Source organism: Fringilla coelebs, assembly GCF_963513975.1.
Source record: "Fringilla coelebs genome assembly, chromosome: Z".
In the NCBI taxonomy this organism is placed as follows: domain Eukaryota; kingdom Metazoa; phylum Chordata; class Aves; order Passeriformes; family Fringillidae; genus Fringilla; species Fringilla coelebs.
Genome location: NC_140031.1, coordinates 14,443,104 through 14,456,730, shown reverse-complemented (window position 1 = coordinate 14,456,730; position 13,627 = coordinate 14,443,104). Strand labels below are relative to the sequence as shown.

General features: G+C 35.7%; 1 protein-coding gene across 1 annotated transcript; it reads right to left on the bottom strand.

Annotated features, from left to right (window-relative positions):
- Positions 1-9: 9 nt before the first annotated feature.
- CCDC152 (coiled-coil domain containing 152) lies at positions 10-12,684 on the bottom strand (the record flags this gene model as incomplete). Its single annotated transcript, XM_084224695.1, has 8 exons — positions 10-132; positions 683-769; positions 1,679-1,806; positions 2,505-2,607; positions 4,128-4,192; positions 5,215-5,283; positions 11,454-11,559; positions 12,622-12,684. 8 exons carry the CDS (start codon positions 12,682-12,684, stop codon positions 10-12), a joined length of 744 nt encoding a protein of 247 aa, XP_084080821.1.
- Between the last annotated feature and the right edge of the window lie 943 nt (positions 12,685-13,627).

The following is a 13,627-nucleotide window of genomic DNA, read 5'->3' as shown; positions in this document are numbered from 1 at the left end:
GTCATTTACTCAGAATCTCCTCCGTTTGAAGGGCAGGTCTTGGCCTTTATTAAGACGTTGCTCCAAGTCTCTTATGGTGTTTCGGAGAATTTCAATTTCCTTGTTTTTCTCTTCCTGGAGATGCTGCAGCTTCTGAAAAAGTACAGGCAAAGGCTTCATTCTTAAACATCACATAAAATCATGTAACAATTCATTTTGCTATTGCAAGTAAGACATATTCTAATACAAATATATTCCTCGGTATTTTGTGTCACAAAAACTATTTGTATTGTAATACAACTATTTTTGTATTACAAAAACTATTTTTCCAGAATCCTGTTTTTCTGCCATCCCAAAGTCTTAGGCCAAAAAACAAAGCATATGCAGAATATTATATCAGTGTCACTGATGTCAGTTCCAGTTTAAGTTTCCAGGTTAACAATTCTGTAGTAAAACCACCTCACATATTGCTTTTTGTTGTTCCTTGCCTGCAGTAGTATCATGTCAAGAGCCATGACAGTTGGAGGTGATGATCTTAAAAGCCTTTTCTATCTTAAATTGTTCTATGATTCTATGAATTGAGTTATGTAGAGGTGGGAGGGGTGTGTGGGAGAAAACACATGGAGAAACCCCAGGGAACTCCTGTTCAAACACCCTGAACAATATCTCTGTCCATAGTGCTACACACTATGAAAGCACCTACCCTTCGATAGATACTTTGTGGTAAGACTGAAGCCTCTGAAAAGGACTTGGTGGTTTTATCCTGAGCTCTTGCCAATTTAGCATTGAACTGAAAGAATCAGGCAAAGAAAAAATGGTGAGAATGAATGGGGTGGGGGAAAGGTATATTAAATATGTCAAGTGTAATTTTCAGTTTTTATTAGTTACATTTTTAACCTGAGGGTAGTAGCAGTAAGCCTTTCTATCAAGTCTAGAAAAACAAGGCTACCTATGTTTATTTTAAAAAGAAAGCAGTTACAAGCTGCATTTTTACCAAAAAAAGTCTCAAAGTTTTGCAAAAGTAGTACAAATATGATTAACTAAAACCATGTAGATAAAAAAGATGCTTCTGAAAAAAAGAATAAATTGAAGGCTTCTCAGCCACATATCAACAGGAGGAGAAAATACAGAAGATGCTAGAATCCTTCAGAACCATCATTCTTCTCTTATGTTCCAAGGATAAGTTAGCCTGAACACTTCCACACCTTATTTCTTTTTTGTGTGAAAGGTTTGAAATATTTCTTTAATTCTTTCTGTAATGAGAGCGTTTTAAAACATGAGTGATGAAATACATGTTGAATGCTCTCTCTTAAATCTCTGCAGGATTAGAAATTTTTGTTTGAATTTTATTTAAAAATTTTTATATTCTCACCATTCAGAAATTAAAACCAAGAAAGTTAAGCAGAAAACATTGTTGAATTTTTTAATAGCTCAAAATCTACGTAATTTAATTTGGAACAAGAAGAGAGCAACCTTCAATCTCCCTATACAGTAGGTGGAATTTGACTCCTGAGCAGGAGTCAGTTACCATTGTGGAAGGGACTACCTGCCACTGATCCTCATAAAGACAATAAATAATTAAGTTTTCTAGATTCCATCATATTACTTTGTTAAGTACTAATTAATATTTTTTCACTATAGTTTCTTTGAAGTTTACCCAATGCCCAGTTCATCTTTAAATCAGCTTTGTAATGCATACCTCTATCTGCAGTTTAATTATTTCATTCTGCTTCTCTTCATTTTGAATTTTCAGCTGTCTAGTTAGCTCTAATATTTCCAGTTCTTTTTTCTCTCTCTCTTCTCTATACTCCATTTCTTTTACTTCAACTAGCAACACAGTAACACCAAAATTATAATAGAGGAAAAATTAACATCACTTTCCAAATATTAAAACTTTCCTGAACATCAGGTCAACATTTCACTGGAAGACAATTCAAGCAAAAATCATACTGAAACTACATAAAAACCACACCATCCTTTTAAAAAGACAGCAGGAAAATGGTGTCTTTTTAAAAAAGGCATATCATTTACAAAAACCTTCCTTGTTTGCACCTATATGGATGACCAAAAAAATCCTACTTTTTAAGGTTATATCTCTAATGGGGCAAATGAACATAGAAGCCATTTTTTCCTCATTGAAGTATTATTTATTTGTGAAGATAATGTTCTACTCTCCTGAACACAGATAGAAGATTTGAACAGCAATCTAGCTTACAGTTTTAAGCAAGGTTCCAGTTGACACTTAACTCAAAATTTCATTCTTTCTGATTTTTATGCCCATATTCACAGCATTTGTTCTAACTACCTGGGAATTTCTGCTCATCCCATGTTGCTGTACTATTGCTTCATTACCACTGTCTGCTCTCTTCATCAAAGATAAAATTCCATTAAACACTGCCCACTTCTAGCACTCACAGGTTTCCACTAAGAAGTGGAACTCAGATTTATCTCAGACAAAATATAGCATCTACTGGTGACAGTATGTTTTACTCATTGCTAAAGTGTTCAGTCTTCAAGGAACTTACATTTTTTCCTTGTATCACAATTCAGCTGTGTTATTTCTAATTTGTGGTCTTCCTCTTTGTTTTTAATTTCTGTCATGAGTTTCTCAATTTGATCCTTATACTCCTGTGAGGGTAAAATGCTTTATAAAGATCTTGCAGTTTCTGTGCTCTTAGCCTTCTGCAAAGCACAACCATCATGTAAAAATATACAGTACTCTGTAATTCAGTACTTGTTTTATCCTCAATCTTCTAAATTTAAATACCCAATTACTTCTTACACAGTCTGGCTGAAGTCCACAGATGAAAAACATAGCAGATTTCATTGTATTATTGCCATCTGTTAACATAAAATCAGAAACTGTACTTAGGAGCACAGGCAAATGGAGAGGTAATATTCCTTTCCCAAGAATAGGATCTGACACAATGATGCAGTTAGTTAAGGGACAACAGTTTCACCTTAGTGGATTTTTGACTCAAGGATTGCATGATTCAAGTGTGAGTTTTTTTAGTATTGCTTATACAAAGAATTCCACAACTTCCTGTTGGCAGCAGGAGACACATCAGTGACACCAGCAGCAGTGATGCTGCTGGCACTGACATTTAAAGTTTGAAGATGCCAGTTATACATTTACTCTGGTAACTACTCCAGAATTTTAAAGGAATTGTATGTAGCTGCCACTGTTGAGGTGCTGACTCCAAAGCTCTTGTTGCAGCCTTCTGACAAGATTGCCACTCACCAGAGCAATGCCTGGGGATAGTCACCAAGGCAGTCACTGACTGGGGATCAGGATATGGGGACATGGTCAGGCACCTTCAGAATGACACCAGGAAGTCCCACCATGCTCACACATGTGTTTAATGGGTGGAACAATAGTTTATCACATCCTTCAGAAGGCATTACTCATTTTTTACTGGAACAGTCAAGATAATAGCTCTACTGGTACTAATATTTAAGTTTATCTCATAGCACAAACACAGGCAAAGGAAATCATCAGTGAGATTCCTGATCCTAAACAGATAACAGATCTGCACTCTCCACAGAGAGAACTATGAAAACAGAGAACTGTGACTAGTGCTGCTGGTTTTACCTCCTTTGCAAAAATGAGTGCCATAGATACAAAGTACAGAGATAATATATGGAATTTATTATGAGGTACAGATTAGAAATAGAGACCTATTATCTTTGTAGTATTTATTCTTGAATAAACTGGACAAAATTCGGACCACTCCTGATTCTCTGGAAGCACAACGAGACATCTTCAATGTGAAAACCCTATTTCCACATGAATTTTTTTTTGGGGGCAAGGATTACAAGGGATTAGAATGATGAAGGTGAAGTTGAATTTAAAGCTAAATACAGCTAAAAAAACCCCAAGTGCATCTTAGATTGAGCCAAAGTACCCCAAGTGCATCTTAGATTGAGCTGAAGCTCTCAGGACTAAGGAGTTTTAACCTCTTAGTTCTTCTAACACCTTCTCACATGGTTGCTGGCAGGAGAATAACCCTTCTCTTTTTACACATGAAAAACATTAGCAGAAGAGCACCAATAAGAGAATCAATAGGAAACCCTAACCAAAAAGATATACAGCATAATAGAGATGCAGTATTATTCCTTTACCTAAAGAATGATAATATGTGACATACCTCTTCACAAGTCTTTAATTTATCTTCCAAGATGTGAATGGTTCCCTTCAGTCTATCATTTTCATCTACATAAACAAAAACTATATGGTACACTAAAAAGTACATTTTGACAATTTCTTTAGCATGAAAGAGGAATAAGGAAATTACTTGCATTTTTTGACTTGGCTGAACTTTGAGAAACTTTTTTTGTAGATATTATAATCATTACAGAACTATATGTCTGTTTCCATTTTTTAACAAGAAAAATCATAGTTTAAGTTTAATCATAATATTTACTTGGTATTACTACTTAGAACTTTCTTTAGTCTTCTGATAAATGATGCATTCAAGAACATCTAGATGCAAACTTCTTTGACTCAGAAAATATAAAAGTAGTATCATGGCTACAACAGTTTCAAATGGGAAGTTGCAAGTTATTAAGTACCTGTTTCCCAAAAGTCAGAAAACTATGCAAACACAGAATTTAAAGAAAATAGATTTTTTTTATTATTAATATCAATTTGAGTATTAAAAACATCTGTACACTTCCAATGTTAGAGGTTTATTAATATATATACTGATATGCCTTGAATGCATAATGGTTATAAAATTAACTACATGGTGTACTGCTGAGCTGTAGTATGAAGATATAGCAAATATTTTTTTTTTTAAAGTAAAAATGAGTAGTTGGCAATGTGGATAACAGCAATAACATTTCATAACATTATATAGTAAGGATTAAGACACGCTGGTTTAACACTGTGATAAAAACTGTGCATAAAGACTTGAATAGTCTACAATCCAACAGCTGAATGATACTTTCTTACCTTTTGTAAAATTGCCTGTGTTACACTACAATGAATTTAAAGCCCAACTATTGATAAAAATAACCTCCCAGAGGCAGTTACTAAGTTAACTATGGCAATAATGCAATAGACATTTATTACTGCACAAGACTGATTTTAGATAATTTTTTTTTATTTCTCTTTGCCTGCCAGTAACTTTCTGTGTCTGAAAAAGTTCAGTAAACGTAAATGAAAAAATTAAATGCCTGCTCATTCGAAATTACAGTACAGCATATGTATAAAATAGCAGTTTTTGTCTTTACCTTTCACATTACACTGGTTTTCAATGGTTTGTGTTAGACCTTTTATCACATTCTGGAGAGCACTACATTCTGAAAGAAATGAAAGATACAGTATTTTTGTTTACTATATTATTTACATTTTGTTTACAAAATTTTATCAAATATTTTATAATAATTTTGGTTAAGTATTACTCTAAGTCTTTTTACTGAGTGTAGAAATAACAGATTATTATTACGTGGATACTGCTTAATTTTAGCTTTTAGTTTGATGACTGATTAAAATCAATTTTATGAAGCAATACAATTTCATGAAAGTACAACATGTTTGTTTCTAGTCAGAAAACAAGTATCTTTTTGTTTTCTGGGCAATACTGGACGTTTTCCATATCAGCCTTCCAGCAATTTGATGTATTTAATGAAACTGAGACTTACTTTCCTGACAGTATTTCTTTGCCAAGTATTTCTTTTCTTTTAACAAGACCAAGAGAATCCACTCATTGCAGTCTCTCACCCTGTTTTTATCCCTTTCTTGATGCATGTAACATTCATCTTATGGCTCAACATAAGCTTTGAGAGATCCAGAATATGTGCTATGGCTCCATTCAACAGAATTATACATCCAAGCTCTTATCAGTTTACATAGTTGTATTTCATAATTTTATTTTTAAAACTGTATTTTTAATATTCAAACACAATGTGTACTTCCTGTAATAATGGATTTGGTTTTCATTAATATGACTTTTATCACTTATGTTCATTGTAAGTTTATCAGTAGAGTCACAAAACTGTCAAAGACTGAGAACAGTGGAGGCTCGACAACTGAGGTTGCTTACTTTTAAAACTTTTCTTTCTCTTTTCTGAGTACCACTGTTTTTCTTAAGTGGCTTTTAATTCTGACAACACATAAAACTTCGCTAAATAACAGTTACTCATCACAATAAAGCCCATTTGAAAACTGTCTATCGTATCACTAAAGACTACCTTACAAGTGAGGAGGATGAACTAAGATCCCAGCTAACAGGTTCAGTTTTCTGCTCTGTCTTTTTTGACCGTCAGCCTGATCTTCCATCAAGTCAGCTTGTCTTGCAGCCGAATACGTTAGCCAGATACCTTTTTCCGTTCCGAGCTTCCAAAAAAAACAGTAGAGGGAGCACGAGCAGCACAGAAACATTGCCTGCCCCTTAGTTCCTGTGCCGGATTAAGAGCAACTCCGGAAAAAATCCTATTCCAAGTTGGAATGACGAGATCAGCATGCCCGTCTGTACCAACTAGTTCTACTACAAATTTCCTCCCATTTGAAAATGTATGGAAATTAACTCAGATGCTTGTAATTCATGCACAATTTGGAAAGACATCTGAGTCAACACTAGAGCAGCAGCTGGTCTTTAAAAAGAATCACAAGTGTTTAAGTGTAAGCCACTCTTTTGTACAGTCCCAAGAATATCTGCTTATCTTTATTATCTTTAAAGGACATATCTTTGCAAATCTCATATGTACTTAAAGTTGTGACTAGAAGTACTTAAAGTTGTGACTAGAAAAAAATTCCTGGGAACCCACAAGTTTTGCTTGCCTACATTAAGGAAAAGAAGCAGAATTTTTCTTAACATTTGCAGTCTCACGGATCACTGTCATAGCATCTGCTATGGATCCTGTGTAGCTCGTTCCCTGTAAGGAATACTGCCTACATGCAGAAAGACTGAACAGCATAAGTGTTCATCCGCATTTATAATTGATTTTTTATAGTGCAATTATATCAACCATTTTTTCCTTTAAAGCCTTAGAAATGCTAAATAAACAAATGTGCAACCCTCAAGATGCTAAATAGAACCTCCTTAAGAGTTTCACAGATAAAAATGTGATTGCTTTCTTTTAGAAAAATACATTAGAATTAAATTCAGAACTGTAGCATCACAAGAATCTATTCAGCCACCACAGAAAAGGTTTAGGAGTAGAAAACAAAGATGTCAGACTTGTATTTGTCTAAAATGGATCTGCAATGATGTACACAAAACAAAAATTGTTTTTTTGAATCTCATATTTTAGCCAAGAATGTATCAAGAGAAAATAAAGTTAATTTATGACCTTTCAGAAAGTGTATACACAGGCCAAGCTGCTTTTCTAGTCCCACCTTATCTTGGATAGAAGTGTTTCACTGCCCTCTCCCTTGATTTTTAGATGTTTTCTTTCTTCCTTTGTCTTTTTTTTCAGAATTTCCAATCTTCTTTTACCTTAAACAGTTCCAGGAAAGACTTTTCACAAGGATATCAAGAAGTCCTCAGATTCTCACTTGTTGGAGATTTCTTGGGGTGAGAAATACTATTTTTTGTTGTTGTTGTTTCTTAAAACAAAGTGTTCTTCAGCCAGGATAAAATTCCACTTCCTCATCCCACTACCACTAGTAGCCACAAACCCTTCAGGATAGGTGGAACAACAGCCTATCCTTCCACAGCACTCTTTCTTCCTGCTCCTCTGCTGTAAGCAACTTCTGTCGCCTGTGGACCAACTTTTCAAAAGATACTTCAGGAGCTGTGGCTGAGTTGGGTTCTGGGAAACAGCTTGGGACATAAGGCGAGGAGAAATATTTTTTTCCAAGCCACAACTGGCAATGTCACTCTAAAAAGCCATTCTCACAACTACAGTTTGTTCAGACAGCTATTGCCAGGGTAAAGATTGAAAGTATCAGTGCTGTATTTGGTCCCTTGTGCCTCTCCAGCGCTGCAGAGGATCACTCTATAGCCCCATCAATATTAAAGAGGATTTGGGGTCTCTTTTAATTCCACAGTGCTTTGACCTTCCAAAAGTTTTTTATAAAGAATTTAACTATTAGATGCAAAAGCTGTAGTGCTCTGATTCTGAATACCACATATGCTATTACCTCTTTTGAAGGGTCAATGTGAAAGGTCAATTTAATAAAGGTGCAAAGATAACTTCTATCAATTGTAAAAAGAAAAATAAAAATGGTTTAGAATTATTATAGACTTACTAGTTGATAATAACTACATCAGCATTTCACATCCTTTTGAAATACTCCTAATGTCACCACCACTATTCACAGGCTCTGTTCATCTCCAGTAACATGTTAACTGTTTGCCTGAAGGTTCCTGTGGCAGTCTCTGCCACAGTTTACGTCAATTTTTTGTCCAAGATGTTTTTTTGAAACTCTGCTTTATGAGCACCAATAATGAATACAGTTCAAAACTATAAACTTGCAAGCATTTCATGCCCTGATATTTGAAGGGTTTACCTTATTGGTAAGTGCATTAATCTAATAGTTTACCTTACTGGTAAGTACAGAATCACAGAACCACAGAAAGGGCCCTTACTCGGTCATCTGGCCCAAACTCTGCTCAGGCAGGGCCATCCCAGAGCACATGGCACAGGACTGCAACCAGATGGTTCTTGAATGGCTCCAGCGGGGGAGACTCTGCCACCTTTCTGAGCTTAACCTAACAGAGCAGCCATGATTGCCTTTATTTCTAAATACATTCTATCCCTTTGGCATCTTATGCATATTTTGCTTCATTATCATCAAACAGCTTTGAGTATCACCTCCTGGATGTCTCAAGTTGTTCCAAGTTCCTGCTTTTCACTTGTTTTTGTCAATGTTACTATCATCTCTGCAGTTACTCTTACTCATTGACCTGGATCCTTGTCTTACAGCAATTCTGCCTCCTGTCTATATCTGCACTATCCCTATGACTTCAATATTGTTAAGGTTTGTTTTTTCCTGACTATCCCTGTTGCTGAAACATTAGTTCATATTTCAGGCTGAGTGCTCTGGTATTTTTACTTGGACTTCTGCCACCCACACTTTTTTACATCCTGCGTTTCAAAAGAAGGTCCAGAGGCTGTTCTCTTCACTTATATCAGCATAACTATCTCACCAATAATTTCTCTCATCTCATGAAAGTGAGGCAATACTGTTTACAAAGCTCAGATCTCTCTTCTGACTTTGATCTGTTTTCAGTCTATTCCTCTTGTGGCAGTCATCTCAGCAGCTCTGGTTTCCTGAGTTGTCTCTTTCACCTTCTCTGCTACCTTTTACATCATAAGTTCTACAGCAAGAATTATTTCTTCTTTTTGTCCACCTTTCCCTTTCCTTTTTTACAAACTGTTTTATATAAACCCACTCCTTTCTGGTTTCATCAATAAAGAAGCCTCTTCTGTTTCTGAGTGACTGTCCTGCACTGTCTGACTTTTGTGCTTAGTAGAGAAACAAGTGTTTCTGACTCAAACCAAAGTTCCATCTAGTTCACTATGCCACTTCACAATACACACGACAAGATAATTCAGTAAAGATGAAAAAAAAGCTAGAAAAATACTATCATTAGTACATCCTCTCAACTTTCCAAATACAGAATGAAGGGGAACAATGAGAAATACTGTCTTTGTGTTTAAAAAATTTGGTTTTTTCCATTATTTTTTTCCAATTTTTTTGGATTAATGTATATTTCTGTTATGCACAGGCTTCTGTGGAACGGATTTAACTTCATTTTGTAATGCGTGGCAAAGCTCCTCCTTTTGTCAGCTTTAAATAAATACACAAGTTTTATTTCCATCTAGTTTTTTTATTACATTAGACAATGAATATTCTATTCTGCAATCACTTTCTCTGTGTCATTCACAATTTTAAAGCTATGAGTCATATCGGCTCTATTCTTTGTCTTGGCTGAAAAGTTTCCAGCCAACTGAAGTCCTCCCTCAAATGTCCCAAAATTGTGACCAAACCTGTGAAAGCCCCAGTTGCATTTTCCCCCATGCACGTTCTGGGTGTTTGGCTGGGCACAAGGCCATCTTAGAAAGAGTATAGATGGTGACATTGAAAAAAAGGCTGGCAGCAGATTCAGAAATAGCCATCCATTCTTCCCATGGGAGCTGCTTGTAAACAGGCTTTTGCCCTTGGCCTATGCTGCAGCTGTGTGACAGCCACACACTAGACCCTGGTCATGACCTCGAGAATGATTTTCTGGCTTGATATCAGATCTGCCTCTTCACTTGGGACTAAGTAGAGATCCTTGGGCCATGTCTGGCCTTTGTTACCACTTCTGAACTCCATTCTGACTCAGCCTCCTGAGTCACTCTCATCAGTACAGACTTGTTTGGTAATGTAGCCCTTTGGGGGACCATGGCAGTCCTCACTGGGCCAGCCCTGCATGGGCACAGTGGGAGTGAGCCTTGCATGGTTAAGCCCCTACATACATGGTCTTTGTGTTAGGAGTAGTTCCTGATTCCTTGTACCTTGCTCCCTCCTAGCAATACCAAGCCTTGCCTCCTTCTCTGTTACCTTTTCTAGTTCTGCTATTGTCTATTTTGAGATGGGTGGACCAGAACATGACATAAAAATCACAGACCTTACAGAGTCACAATGCTAATTTCTCTTTTTCTTTCATCATGATGCCTACCACTGTCTTTGCTTCTTTGTCTACGGATATTTTAAGAGAATACATATATTTTAACAGAAGTGTTTAGAGGACCCCAAGATATCTTTCCTGAAAAGCAACTGACTAACATCAACCATTGTTTATACAAAATGCCTCTCATTTGTGCTGCTACGGGTCTCCATCTCCCCTGTCATCTTGTACCATGAGTTTTTGGTACGTCCGAAGAGATTATCATAAACTATCTTCACTCACTCAATAGCTTAATTTCAACGCTCAATTTCTGATTATGCTAAATTATTCAAGTCCCAGTGAAGACTGAAATAAAACCCAACTGGCAATCTCCCTCCTGTGTGAAACTAAGTTTATTCCTACCTTGCTTCCAAACTTTTAGCAGGCTTTTAGAGATGAAAGTCCTACAAAAGATGCACCTTTCAGCTACTTTACAAACTACAGAAGAATATGCAACCACAAATCCATGCTAAGCACTAGATATTGTTTCTCATTTCAAATAGTCATCTGAAAACAGTTCTAGAATAAAACAAATGTTAATTTTATAGTTTTCCCTGTAATTCCTCTTCTGTTTCACAACTTTTTAATTTTTAAAATTATGATTATAGATTTATAATTCCCACCGATAAATGGTAAATGATGTTTTATTAGCATTTATTGAACAGTCTGAATCCTCATAACATTAATATGAATATTAATATTTACTATGAGATGGATTTCATTACGTGATTCAGGGTTAAGCATTACTGCTTTTCCCACAGTATCTTAGATCCTTGCTGTGTTCTTTTTTATGGCTGAAAATAATGGAAATATCTCTCAGAACTTCTTGAATACATGCAAAAATCATATCTTTCAAATAAAATAACTTACCCTCTTTTACTGATTCCTCCTTTGATTGGCTTAATGTTAGCAATCTGCTACATTTTTCCAGCTGATGAATCAGTAGGTTATTTGCGTCATTAATTTCTGATATTTTCTAGAAAATTGGAGAAGGACTAACATTATATTAACATGTTTAAAGTTTTGAGTTTTAAGTGAATAAAAAATTTAACAATTCCACAATTCTGCAGTCCAAGCCTGTAATATTTCCCATTCAGGGTATTCCTTTATGGAGAAGAATTATACTAGACTTGAGATCCTTTACTGTTCCAAGTTTACCCTGCAGAACTAAGAATGCTGACTTACATCATGAGTTATCAACTATTTTCCTCTCAGTCTTGTAGCCCAGAGTCTGGATCAATCCTCTGCAAGATTCTTTCTACTGCTTTTCATATGAGGCTGTCAACACTCTTGCAGAGCAACAACTTGAACAGTATGTGGGAATAGGAACTGGTATAATAAGTTTATTCCAAGAGAACTGCTAAATTTATTTCAGGTGCTCCTTTGATGCTACCTCTAGTATGGATTGGGTGACCAGGAAATCAGCAGAAAGCTGATCAACATCAGTCTAAAAAGAAACACATAACTGATTTTCCTCAGTGGGTCAATCTTTTGAGAAATGACAGCCATGTAAGATAACGGAAGCTCAGTGCATACGAAATGTAGGAATTCATGCTCCTGACAAGGCAATGACATTTTTCTAGAACATGGAACAACTTCTGAAAGGATACCCCAGCACTAGGGCCACCTGGTCTAGTGAGAGGTGTCCCTTCCTACAGAGGGAAGTTGGAACTTGGGGGTCTATAAGGTCCCTTCTGGCCCAAACAACTCTGTGATTCTAGGAAAGCAGTGTAATGCAGTTAATCTTCAACACCGTCTTCCATAGTCTTCCTGAGAAAGCCAATCTGGCCTCTGGATGATTAAAGTTCTAGCACAGAAACAAAGGCTTCTCAGATTTCACTCAGAATCTACTCCTATGTCTCCAGGATACAGTCAATACAAACAGGCTTCCAAAGGAAGCTGGTAATACAAGGCATAACAGTAAGCTGATACAACAACTTAGAGAGCTGACACAACTTAAAATTTTCAGAAAGATTTTGAAAATGCCACACAATAATTATAGATGGCAGTCTCAACATTTTTTACCTTCTTCACTTACCTTTTCAATCTCTGAGAAGTCACATAAAAGTTTATCAAGGTTCACTACACTGGTTTTCTTCATAGTTTCTTCATCATTATGATTCATTTATTTCTGGATCATATAATCAAATTATTACTAGATAATTTAGATTATCATAGATATATGTTTAAAAAATCTATAAATTAATATATTTATCATTCAAACCATGTAAATTCTTAGGCAAAAATGTAAGAAGAACAAAGAAGACTCTTTGAAAGTTTAAAACATTTTTGCATTGAAGCTAAACTACAGCCTATTTAAAATCTTGCATTTCTGGGAAATACCATGATGGTCAGAAAGCCCAAACAATACCTGCCAAACTGATATATTGTGGTTGAATTTGGAAAGTTTGCTGCAATTAAAAAGTTAACCTGGATCCACTTCCATAGACAGAATAATGCACCAGGCACATATTAATTCAGCATCTTTTACCTGTGTAGATGCTCTAATACTTGGCTACTCAGGTTTAAAGGTGCTTACATATTTTCTTATAAAAAACAAGAGCTAAATCAGTGATAGGCACTGCAACACATAAACCTTGCTGCAGAATAAAAAGACTATTTTGAAAGGCACCCATATAGTTCTAGATTTTTAACATAACCCCTATATTTATAAATCCTACTTACAGAATCTTCAACATATATTTGCAAGATGGGTCTGAAATACAGAACATGAATGCTTCTAAAAATATTCAAACCATTTCTCAACATCAGGCTCCATGAGACAAAAATTCCAATACCTACTGGGAAACCATTTGGTCCAAACAAAATCACCACTTTTATGTGGAAATGTGTGAACAGCATTTTGACAAATAACAAAAAAATTGCAATCAGGGAGATGAACCTGAAGTTAAAATGTGTTCACTACCTGGAAACTGAATGAGTTTCCAGACAGAAATACTTGCAGTACAGCTAGGCAGAAATAGGTAAATGCATAACACTAAGCAAAAACCAAAATTACATAGTTGAGTAATTTTCTCAGTCAT